A 12,814-nucleotide genomic window follows, 5' to 3' on the forward strand; every position below is an offset into this window, starting at 1 on the left:
CACTTCATGAAAGTAGCTGAGTCAAGCCTTTTGGCATGACTTTAGCCTGCTTGCAAGGTGCATGGCGGAGAGGCGAAACTCTAAAGGAGCCAAAACTCAACGGCAACATCCTGGATGAAGACCACAGACAAATGTGTTGCACAAGCAATAAAAGTTGCTCTTCATGCTACAAGTGTTGCAGACGTTTTGACCTTTAAAGACAGCAGACTAACGGTCGCATTTACCCCCCAGTACCAGTAAACGCATGAAGCAACACCTCCACATTCTTGTTGTTTGAGCAAAAACTTTATTTTTATTATGAATTTTTTTTTTCTTGGAAGACAGACCACATAAAAAAAGGGATTATTTTAAATCATTTTATTTGAATAATTAGGAGGCCTGAGAAGTAAAAACAAAAAAAACAAAAAAGAAAAAACAAAAAAACCCCAAACATTTAAACTGTACCCAACAGACAAAACACCTTAAACAAAATAGTTAATACTTTATGTATGACTGACACCTCAGTGCGTTATTACTAATGCAAAGCCAACATCTATAGTGTAGTGGATCTGACTGTAACCTAGCAATGATTAAGAAAGTGTAATAAGAATACAAAATAACCAACACAGAGTAACTGGGGTGCTCCGATTTTGTTTTTCGATATTTTGTTAGACTTAAAAATCTAGATTGCTTTAAAAAATATATGTTGGCATCACTACTACGAAGAAGCCATACTACTAGACATTGTGCTCATCACCAGTTCCAGAATTTTTTTTATTTTATTTTTTTAAAAAGGAGAAGGGAGGAGTGGTTGGAATTGTCAAATAGCACTGTGACATGTAATACGACCAAGACTCACATTCACCTGCACAAATCTGTGCTTCATTTCACAGTCACACACAACCTTCAACAGGACAACGAGCATAAAATTGATGTGAAGTTTAAAAAAAGAAAAAAGAAAAAAGTGTTTATTGTTACTCAGTCTTCACACTAGGCAGCGCATCACTCAGAGAGGTCATAGCACTGGCCACAGTCATGATGCAGGCAGAGACGACACACACACAGAGCCAGGTAAAGGGTGAAGGTAATTTATACATCACCCCCATCAGCTTTGATGACTTAAAATGCAGGCTGCCGTCGTTGCCGTCCTCGGTAAACGCTGAATGAATGCCTGGCTGGTGCACGTGAGGCACCATTTCACATTGAATACACTTCTCCAGCCAACCGAAAGAATAAACATCCTCCCATCGAACCCTCCGTCTCGACAACGAGACCATTAAAAAGACTGATTTAGAATGAGCTTCGCCCAGAACAGTTAATACAGGGCAAGCTGTGCATGTGCAGACAGTATGGTCAGTTTGAAGGAAACAACACAAGCTCGTAACGCAGACACGAAAATGTTCAAGCATGGCATCAAATTTCTTCATAAAAATCTAAAAAGATTATCTTAAAGGGAGCGTGGCTATATTACACTCTCCAAAAACAGAAGTAGTAGTGGTTGATCTTGAAATCCAACTCTAAATTAAACACCTGTTTCCATTACTTTGACCATATGCTGAACAGCGAAAAAAAACAAAAAACCCAAAAAACATGTAAACTCAGATTACAGTGAGGAAAACCACACAAAAGAAGAAAAATGCCTGACATAATTTGGGTTGCTCTCAAAGAGATTATTGTACCCAGATTAATTAAAAAAAAAAAAAATCTGTTCTGATGTCCACAGTTACATTTGCCTTTTTCTTCCACCATTCTCATTTAACATCAGATAAAGCTAATACAAAGAAAGGAAACGTGTGACGGGGTCGCTGACCATCAAGACGGGCTTTGTTTAACATCTTTGCATTTTCTCCTTTTGCACAGACCACAGCTTTAATTCTTCCATAGATGCACAAACTTATTTGACGCACTGCAAATGACATACTGTCTGATTATGTCAGTTAAGACAGAGTAACCAGCATCTTTAGACAAACACAGGTAAATCGTCTCTCAGCCACCCATCCTGCGTCTCACATTTCATCCATTTAATTCACAGCCCTCTTTTGTCCCTTTGGCCAACCAGCAGTACTCAAACATCAGTTAGCCTCCATGGTATGTCACTCTGGGATTTTGTTGCTTCACAAAGTCTCTCCTCAGTGCGCAGCTCCAGCAACAGCGGACACAGATGAGTTCCACTTCCTCTCTCCTTGTGAGTCACCTTTTCTTCAGAATTTCAGCACAGCACAACTCAGTGTGGAGCCGTTGCATGAACTGGAAGTTAGCCACACACACGATTAGGTAGCTGGTTAACCCCACTGCTCAGCAGCGATGGCAGCCTCAAGGGATTGCCTAATCTGGCTTGAATTACAATGTTATTATAAAAATAGAGACGTATGCACAGGCACACATATGCGCACACATACTTTAAGAGACTGTCACATTACACAGGCCTGTTTTTGGCTCCCTCATTCATTCTTCCACAGGTTTATCCACTACAACGTCTCCTTTAACAAAAAGGACTGAAACTCAATGAACCGGACATTAGCCTGGAGAAGAAGAAAAACCCATTAGAAAGCCGTTAGTATGGAACGTGTCCACCCCATTATCTTTTATCAACAGCCTGAAACCTCCGAGTTTAACACACCTCACTAATAGATGGGACAACGGTAGGCTTCCTATTAAATACAGTATGTGCAGTGAAGGGATTGTGAAACTGGGCATAGGATTGTGTAAACATACAGTGTAAACAACTATTAAAAAGGAAAAATTTGATGTTTGACTATTACTGAGCAAAAAAAAGCACCTCACTGTTGTGTACACCACCATCACTCCGCTCGTGTTTTTGCAAAAACCGCAAAAGTCAGCCTGTGGCACACTGACATATACGGGATGTACAGCGGAAAATGTAAATCCCCGGTTTTTCCCAACTGAAACATACCAGTAACTACACGTAATTGCACTGCAGCTCTGGCTTTCATTTCATAAAGCAGTAGAAAAACGTTGATGGCGGTGTCACTTTGTACTACTTATAACCTCGGTGCTTATGCCATTTCCAAAAATTCCGAAGCCGGGCTTGGATACGAAGATGAGGGTCAAAAATAGAAAAACTAAAATTCACATGTACTTAAAAATATTCAAAATAATTGCAAAAAAAAAAGAAAGAAAAAAGAAAAAAAGTAAAGACATTCAAATGTAACAGAAACAATGTTGCTGTGCAATCATCTACTACATAGTAATACTGTGAACTGCACCATCCCGCCCAAGAGAAAAAAAAAACAAAACAAAAACCCCAAAACATAATAAACAAAGATTTAAAATAGACTCTGTATGGCTCCAGGTAGCTTTGAGTGTCTACTCTAAACCAGAGGAGATAAAATCATGTATCACAAGTTTCTGTTGCTCTCTTTCTTTGACTCTTTCACAGTTTCGAGTCTTTAGTGTTTGTGTGTGTGTGTGTGTGTGTGTCTGGTGGACAAAGCATCGCCTTTCTGAGCGGATGTCAGGCGGCAGCGAGCAGACAGCACTGGAGGAAAAGGAGCAACTCTCATCTACCCGACCGTGAACGCGTCTTAGCTTAGATTCTGGGATTATCGTACCTCTGTGGAAAACAGACAAGACTCCTCTGATTAAAGTGAACCTCCCACTCAGCGCAGTTATACCACCGCATACTGAACCTAGACACATTCAGGAAGTGTGGGAATTGTTTCTGCTGGAATTGATTGCGAATAAGAGCCCTTACGTTTGCAACGATGCAATCAAATACGTTTGTTTGTGTATGTGTGCACATGGCAAATATAAATAACCATGTGACTTCGAGCCAATGCAAGTGATTGAAGTGACCAACAATTTAAAGTGTGAATCAAGTAAAAATAAGTCTAAAGTCCGGTGAGTTAGTCTGACAACGTGTGTTTGTTTGCGTGATTGTGTATCCACCTGAATAAAAAGATGGAAAACTTGCTTTCAAGCATGGGGGGTGGATAGTTCACATAGTGAAAAGGAGGTGGGGGGACCACAAAAAAGAGGGGTAGGGGGGTCTGTCCTTCCCCCAAAAAACAACAACAAAAAAACAAACCAAAAAAAAAAACCTGTCAGTCTGTCAGCAAGGAGAAGTCAAATGGCTCCAGTGAAGGTGCTGAACAGAAGACACCGAAAGCCAACGGGAGACATGAGCAGTGGTGCAGGTCCTTGTTCAGTAGTTAATAAATCCAAAACAGTCATTTTCATCCACACGGATTCGCATTCACTGTCAAATACAAACACACACACAGGGTACTCTGGTTAAGGCAGTGGTGGCAGGTGAGGCTGCAGTGAGGCCAGGGCAAAGAATCGGAGAATCGGTGGTCAGGGCTGATGGCAGTGAAAGCTCCCATTACTGAGTCGGCACTCCTTCCCCACCGTCCTCGTCTGTCTCCTCATCCCTCTCTCCTTTGTTCAGCCGCACTTCTAATCACAAGTCACTCAAATGACATCAGATTGGCTGGCACCTGTGAAAAAAGTCAGATTTTACAAAATGCATGTGTTAATCAGCCTCATGTATGTCTGTGTGTGCATATTCGTGTCTTCATACCTGTTGCCTATTGCTCTGACAGGCAGCACTCAGATGTTTGTACCAGAGCAAAGCATTCATTCTGTTCCCTGCCTGGTACTTGTAGGTGTTACCTAGGCAATGGAGACAAACAGAGTGAGGTGCCAGGTCTCGTTTCCACCTGCTCTCTCAACAAGCTGGAAAGACGGCTAAAAGCCTCACTTGACTTTGGTCTGCCTGATAAATTCAAAGCAAAGTCATGTGAAAAAAATCTATGACAAAGTCAGATGATTTGTGTGTGTAAATGCACATTATTAACACCTGTGTATGAACATTAAGGATGTCAGGTATGACTAATCTGCAGGTCTTAAAGCAAAAACAAATAAACATTTTTCCTCCGCCCTTTAGAGATATGTACTAATCTGGATAATTTGGATGTCAACTGCTCAATTTTGCATAATGGCTTTGGAAAATTACTGCCTTCTCTTAAATATAATGAAGCTGGATGGCACTTGACTTACATGCACAAAAGATACATCTAAAAAACTCTGCAGGTAAGTGCACTCTCTGAAATGTACAAACCTTTTTGTAAGCACTTTCAAGTGTTTAGTACATGCAATTTTTCATGTGGGACTATTTTCTTCCAAACTACAAAACACGCTGAAAGCTTAACAGATGCAGCTCAGTCACAAGCTGGATGGATGTAGAAAAGTCCCGCTCAGGTTTTCAAACTTGTTCTTTGAGGTGAATGGCTGTGTAAATAAAATGTCCCCTTTAGTTCACAGACAGCCTCACTGTTCAGCAACATTGTGGACACCACCCACATGTTTGCGTGCATCGGTGCAAAATTTTGATCAAAATGACTGAAGAAAGAAAAAAAATTGTTACCACCTGAATTTCACAATGAGATTGTGACATTTCTAATCTTAGCTTTGGATCAGTTGGCAGGACAGCTTGTATTCAATATGGTTAAGCAACTGTCATTACTGTATGAGTGTTATCTGATTATTTAGATTCCTTCAAGTTAAATTTATAGTCATTCAGAGCATTACAGTCATTCAGTGCATGAAGGTGAGCAAGAATAACAGATAAAGACTCAGAAAGAAGAACTAGGCCCCTCATGAAAAGGACAATAAAATTGACAAAAACAAACAGTTTAACAAAACACAAACTTATTTTGGTCTGGTTTTTCGCCTTCTGTATTGTGAGCATGAAGAGATGCCAAAAATAATAACTGACAAGCTTCAGCTTCAATTTAAACCCCCTGACCCACTTTACAATTTTAATGCATCCTTTTCACACATAGACTGCTCCTTGTATTAATCATTTCCTCTTTGCTTTCTCCCTCTCGCGTGTTCAAGTCTCACCATGCTCAGAGTCGGTCAGCAAGAAGACGTCAGGGTGCTCGGGATCGTCAGCCATCATAGCCATCAGACCGACCACACACACGATCTTGCTGGACGTGGACTTGAACTGGTAAGAAGCAAAGCCAAAACACAATCAACCTTCTCTGTTTACACACGGAAACGGAAGAATTATTAACACAAGCATTGTGTGTATGTGTGTGTGAACTCCCAGCATTGCATTTGCACTCCACAAGGTTCTCATTAGCCTGAGTGACACACAGGACTGCGAGTGATGTCACTGGCCTCATTATTCAATGAGTGCTACCATCTGTCCGTCTGTACCCCCGCTGCACCACGGTCCAAAAAACTTCCTTGCACACTCAAACTCACACTCCCTGCATTTCCTTCTGCTTCTCTGCCTCTTTTGAGCTTCTGTAAAGTTTCAGTAAGTGCTCTTGACCAACTGATGCTACACCAAACCGAACACACACTTACACACCCCAAGCCTACTTGTTTTTGAATAATGTCGACATGACATGAAAAATGTACAGCTCTTTGTTTTCATTTCCCTTTTCCCTCCCTGTGCATACCAAGTACAAAGCACATGAAAAAGAATCATTAAGTGTTTTTCTCAGACTTCATTTTGTAATTAAACTTTTTAAGACTGAGTAAGTAATGGCTATCATATGTCGTCTCCTTATAAAACAGAGTGTGTTTTGGGGTCATTTGGTACGCCGACTCTCACTTCTATCAACACCTGCAGTTTGCACAGTGGACATCTAAGACGTTAGGACGTCTCAGTGTCATTACATTAAGTTCCATCTGTTGTCCTCACCTGCTTGAAGAAAACACCACCTCTATAGCACCTGTTGCAAAAACGCTGCCCATGCATGCGTCACCAGAGTGTTAAAGTTTGTGTATGTGTGTGCGCTTGTGTGTCTTACATGTTTTCTCTCAGTGGCCTTCAAGGATTTGGCAGGGTAGTAGTAGAGTTGGGTTCCACACAGAGCAACCCAGTATTTGGTCCAAGATGCCACCTAGAGGCACAAATTGAAATCTGATCACACACTCTGATTCAACCACATCAAGTCAATGAAAAACTACATAGTGTGACACTAACGTGGTAACAGACTTGATATTAAAGCCACAGGCAAGGAAGCAAGTCACACTCATCTTCATTTACAATGTAATCTGATGCTTGTCATTCACACGGACTTGAACTAAGAAGCTAAAAAACTCTTACAGACTAATCACACCTCCAAAATGGCAACGACCTCTGCTAGCTGGACAATACAAAGGAATGGCTCAAGAAAAACGATACAGAGCCAAAGGCACTGACCCAACCTCTCCAAGTCTCCAGATCCCAAATACTGGGAATGGACATTAGACTCGTGGAAATCTGGAGTTTGGCCCAAGAGGTTCACATTTTAGACTTTTGGGTCCAGCTGTTAGCTTTTTGTGAGATGCAGAGAAGGGGAATGGATGGCATTTCCATGTGTGGTTCCCACTGTGAAGAACTGATGAGCAGCTTTGATGGTGTTGATAGGTGGGTTGGGGGCTTTTCTGGTGAGTCAAAACATACCTTTGGGCTTTGTAAGGGTTACATTCACCCACGAATGCCAAACTGGGATGAGATGGACTGCAAAAGGAAAAGCAGCTGACAAGTGCTCAGCATATGTGGGAACTCCTTGAACAAGCATTTCAGGTGATGACCTCATGACGCTGGTAAAGATGTTGCCAATATTGTGCAACGCTGTTATCAAAGCTAACAGAACCTTAAAATATAAAAACATATTTTAATAAAAAATAAAAAAATCCTTTCTTGTGCTTGTGAAAGACTCAACATGCAATCTAAGGATCTTTTCCTGCAAACTACAAGAAGACTTAAAATTAATAGAAACGAGATAAAGAGAAAACACATGAAAGAAAATGGGATCAAGTGAAGCCATTAATTAACACGGCAGGTGTGGAGCACCAGACTATAAACCATCATCACTACCTATGACAGTCTTTAGTTATTTTAAGTTCATATAAAGCTCCACATTTATTTCCAGCCGAAACAGAAGGGGGTAATCTCAGTGTCACAGGGTCGGGAGGGTGGGGTTAATGAGAAAACATGTGGAACAAACAGAGAAAGATATTCTGCAGGTTAAGAAGCCTCTGAGGTCCCATCTGTGATTGACAGTATATATTTCCCATGTGCTCCTGCTTAGGAGTACATGAAGGTATGGGCAGCACATGAAGGCACGTGTGTGTCTGGTTATCTAGACAAATGTGTGAGTGTGTATTCTCACAGTTGGTTTCTTGCCCTCCTTGAGCACAGTCTTTCGCCTTAACACTCCTTGCACTGTGACTGCTCCAGGGTACAAGTGAACTGCAAGTTCCTCTGACTCAGCTGAGCTGCAATGGGACAAAGACAGACATTACCCCTTAAATATGAAAACATGCATACAAGAAAAAGAACATGCACATCATACCATATAGATTTAGAGATAAACTAATAGTACAGCCAGATGCAATCTGCAAAGCTACCTTTACCTCTGCTTTCTGCCTAAGTAGCCCCCTTTAAAAGAAAAAGAAAAAAAAAAAAAAAAAACAACTACATGTTTGTCTGTCTTGCTTTGACAAAAATGAATTTCATAGATATAAATCTCAACACTGCTATCACAAAAAAAGAAGAGCAAAGACGGGAAAAGTGGTGTGCAGATTGTGTCTGTCTGGAGGATCAGAGCAGGAAGCTCAGTGCAGGAGTCTAGCAAAGCCTGGTAGGGGGGAAGGGAGGAAGGGAGGGAGGGAGGGGGGGGGGGGGGAGAGAGAGAGAGAGAGAGAGAGAGAGAGAGAGAGCGCGCATCCCTAACCACAAGAGATGCCTAATATGCAATGTCCATGACAACTGGACGTTAATGCTCCTGAATATTCTGCTCCTGTCGACTATAGGAATGAGGATTTAACAGTTTATTTCCAGCGACAGCACTGTGACTTTGGAAATTTGCTTTTACCTCCAAGCTGTGAAATACTTTGGAAACTAATCACAAAAAGAAGTCTAGGTTGACTATAAACTCAGGATCTGGAAAGATGATATCTGAAGCATATGGTAATATAGATTTTTTTAAAGGTTTTAATAAGGTGCAGCAAGATTCATCCTCAGACTTCTTGTCTGTTAAGTCAACGCTTTTAGCTTTAGCTGGCTGATGTGCAGACTCCAATACCTTGACTTCAACCTCACTAAGTCTGAGAATGAGACAGGCATGCAAGAAATTCGAGAAGGCAGCAAAAGATAAAGAACCATAAGAATCCTTTTCCCTTCACCAGATATGTGATTTCACCAGCACATACACTCTTATGTCAAACTACAAGATTACCCCAGCAGTACACACACTAAGCACCAGCACACAGCAGCCCCTGGCAGGGACTCAAGGGTGGAAAGTGAGGGCAAGAGAGGCTTTGGCTCAGATCAAGTTTGTTCCGGTCGAGATGGGTGTACCTGCTGGGCCTCAGGACGCCTTTGTAGGGGATGCGGGCCACACGGGTCACTGGGCCCAGAGAGTGATAGAACCGAGTCCTGTTCAGAATAGCATAAGATAGGATAGGACAAAATAGGGGGCACGGGATACTGTTAAGGCTGTGTGGCTCTCTTTTTCCCCATTGTTTTTTTTTTTTGTTGTTGCCTTAATTAAATAGCATGGATTAGGGAAAGATGAGGAGCAATTATTTGGTTAGAGGAGTTATCGATGGATGTGTTTTTTTGGGTTACTCAAAACTTTAAAAAAGGAACAGTGCTTTAAAAGAGGTTAAGATGATTTTCAGGCAAGTAGATTCTTCAGCTGAGCATTTTTTCCCTCATAGTTTTGCTCCAGACACATGTTGGCACGGGGGCTGCTAGACTTAAATGTTAAGCAGTTAATACATTTCAGGCTGCTGGAGAAGCAGAAGCATCTTTACATCTTTGCTAAAGGCAAAGCGCAGCAGTGGACGGATGAGGCATGACTGCCTTGGCTGCAAGGCTAAAAGCATGGCGCGTGTGAGAGGGTTTCAATGGCAGATCGTTTTGCATAAATGTGCCTTGAAGCCAGAGCTTTAAAATTTAGATGATAACATCCAGGCTGGGGATTTTTTTTTTTTTTTCCTTCAATCTGATTTTTGCATGTGGTTATGATGAAAAAACATTGAAGACATGGATGCATTAGCTTTACCTCTCAAAAGCTGGCCAAGACATCTCTTCACTGAGCTCCGAGCCCTCACTGCTCCCTGTATACATATAAAAAACATCACAAAAACATCCACTGAACATAAAAACTCTACTTCATAACTGTAGAGGTGTAAGTATTACCAAGTGAAATGCCACTGGACAGTGTCGAGCTCTCTGCTTGTCCCCTGGTAGGACTGTGGCTTTCCATCACGCTATCATCCAACAGATGGCGAGAGCCAGCATTGGGAAATGTAGCACTTTTAAACTCTACTGTATTTGTCTTATGGATAAAGCTGTGGAGACACAACAAAGCAGACAGGGAGACATAGAAGAGTGGCACCAGTATAAATATGAAAATTATTTCTCATAAAAGATAACAATAGAAACTGACTTGTAGCCCAGACTGTGGCACTTCCTGTGTCCGTAGGGCAGAAGGTTCCTGGGGGATGGAGGTGTTGCTGGGACTTTGGTTCCGTCTGGTGCTACTGCACATTTACGTCCACAGAGAGGAGATGCTGACGCTTCCTGACCTGTAAACAGAGTAAAACCACAACAGAAGAATAGAGATGTTTTTTTTCTGTACACACCATGAACATGACAAGTTAATTCTTTATTATTCTTATTATTTTAAAGAACTTTTAAATTCCACTTTAAGTGAAAAAATGTAGGACATTGAAAGTGAAAACAAAACAAAAACTATAATTTTTGTTATAACTGATATACTAATGTCCAAATTTGAAACTACTTGGACATTCAGTTCAGTTTAAGTGAGACTAAGCAGTCGTTGTGCATACAGTTCATTCTACATTTGAAGATCTGCATTCAAACTCACCGACAAGATCCTCTTTGGAGGCGTTGGCTCGTGGTGTGCTGGTGCCCGGCTCAATCTTCTGTGACAATCTAAAGAAAAAAAAATGCAGCATAAATCAATTGAAAAATCAATTTCAGTACCCTACAATATACTTCTGTAAATTCATCATGATGAAAAGAAACAGGGATGATGTTTTTGGGGGTGACAGAGAAAAAGCAAGCAGTACAATTAACAGCACGAACATCTATCTTTATCACCTTGGCAAGAAATCATAACTATAATTCAAAAGCCTTGTTTGTTTGCTTCTTACTTGTAATTGTCATCCTCCACAAACTTCTGCAGCTCCTCAATATATCTGACTGAGTTGAGATACTTCTGTATATGAGGCAACACTGGTATATCTGAGAAAGAGAAGATACAGGCAGACATGAAATTAAAAACACATGTGTACATGTGAGCCTGTGTAACACAAGCTGCCAGCATACTTTACGTTGGCTAGAATAAGGGTCTGGAAAAAGGATAACATTAGTACTTTAAACCAAACACAGCTCCAGAGCAGCAGCCGCCTGAGTGTAGCTAGGAAATAGCTGTGTCTTAGTTTTAAGTACTTAAATGACCAACACCTATTTGAAACATCTGCATATTTTTAAAGAAGATGAAAAACAACCGTTTTCCAGTAAGCTGTAACCCGCTGTATATAGAATCTTCCTCAAAGGGTATTAGCCAATTTTAAGCAAATATTTGTACTAATTCAAGTGACTCACTTCCTGCTTCACTTTTAGTGAATAACCGTTTGAATAAAGCCTTATGTGGGATTTTTGGTGCTGCAAATGTGCCGGTCCACATACGCGTTTCTGGTTGGACAGGGTTTTCACCTATCCCAGACACGCTCGGGGATGGGAATTCAGACTGTGCAACGCTTAAAGTGGATGACGTAAATGTGTGCCGAATGTTAATTGGTTGACAAGAGGGCTGGAGAGAGGGAAGAGCGAAGTTCACCGCGAAAAAAAAAATCCTTCAAAGATCAAAAACTACAGGATGAACAGCTCAGCCAGTGGCTGCAGTGGACACTTTTCAGGGTTTTTAACAATCAGTTTCACTTCAGCTCTTCGTACGTTATAACTTCTTTGCTTTCTGCGGCTGGCTAATGGACCAACAACAGCACAAGTTAGAGTGGCATGTACCAGACACTTTGTATACTGCCTCCATCTGACAACAGTGCCCTCTGCAGGCAGACAAACAGTTACCAGATGGGACAAACCCTACCCATGCCGGACAAGCCTTGCTTTATTTATCCAACGCTGGGTCTTGATGCAACCACCCCAATTGTAACCACAGTGAGAAACAATCTGCTTTAACCCTTCTCTATATATACACATAAATATACATACTACACCAGCATAGGCATGTATCTGTTGAAGTCTCACCGTAGGTACAGGATCTCTGCAGGTCCGATATGATTCTGAGAATGTTATTCATCAGGTTTGATCTCTGTTCGTTCTCCAGTATGCTGCCCGTGGAGGGGTAGGCTGAATCTATATATGTCAGATCAGAAAGGTACATTCCTGAAAAGGGAGAAAAAAAGCAGATAGAAAGAGATGTCTGTTAAATTAAGAGAATCACAGCACAACTCCCTCATGCACTCATCCTTCAGCAATCCAAGAGCCCCCTGCAAGCCAAACGAGGACAGCGTCCATCTGTTGGAGGTGTTATTTTAACCCTCAGTGGAGAACACAGGGAGTTTTCCTGACCGAACGCAGAGCTCAGCTCATTAGAAAGCAAACATGTAGACACAAACAAGGCTGGACACTGCAACAGAGCCAGATTTCCTTGGGTGCATGATGCAAGTGTCATGCAGCTGTGGGGTTCTTGGAGTCAAATTCAGCTGGTAATTGCACACTGCTTGTTTGATATAGCAAAAACAGACAGGAATAAAAACCCTGGAAAAACTCATTTGCATATACTTTGCTCAAGCTTCAAAAAGACTT

General features: G+C 41.4%; 1 protein-coding gene across 2 annotated transcripts in view; it reads right to left on the reverse strand.

Annotated features, from left to right (window-relative positions):
* Positions 1–270: 270 nt before the first annotated feature.
* Positions 271–12,814, reverse strand: part of ralgps2 (Ral GEF with PH domain and SH3 binding motif 2) — a 70,796-nt gene continuing 58,252 nt past the window's right edge. Inside the window, exons 10-21 of one of the 2 annotated variants that reach the window (XM_003439891.5) lie at positions 12,254–12,391; positions 11,137–11,227; positions 10,848–10,915; positions 10,407–10,545; positions 10,157–10,308; positions 10,020–10,074; positions 9,311–9,388; positions 8,121–8,226; positions 6,771–6,863; positions 5,848–5,953; positions 4,523–4,614; positions 271–4,439 (exon numbers count right to left, since the gene is read on the reverse strand). In XM_003439891.5, the coding sequence (XP_003439939.2) occupies positions 4,410–4,439; positions 4,523–4,614; positions 5,848–5,953; positions 6,771–6,863; positions 8,121–8,226; positions 9,311–9,388; positions 10,020–10,074; positions 10,157–10,308; positions 10,407–10,545; positions 10,848–10,915; positions 11,137–11,227; positions 12,254–12,391 (1,148 nt within the window). In that variant the 3' untranslated portion in view covers positions 271–4,409. The remainder of the gene's footprint in view (positions 4,440–4,522; positions 4,615–5,847; positions 5,954–6,770; positions 6,864–8,120; positions 8,227–9,310; positions 9,389–10,019; positions 10,075–10,156; positions 10,309–10,406; positions 10,546–10,847; positions 10,916–11,136; positions 11,228–12,253; positions 12,392–12,814) is intronic. The other variant, XM_005478943.4, reaches the window with a different exon arrangement.

The sequence above is a fragment of the Oreochromis niloticus genome, linkage group LG23 (assembly GCF_001858045.2).
Source record: "Oreochromis niloticus isolate F11D_XX linkage group LG23, O_niloticus_UMD_NMBU, whole genome shotgun sequence".
Taxonomy (NCBI): domain Eukaryota; kingdom Metazoa; phylum Chordata; class Actinopteri; order Cichliformes; family Cichlidae; genus Oreochromis; species Oreochromis niloticus.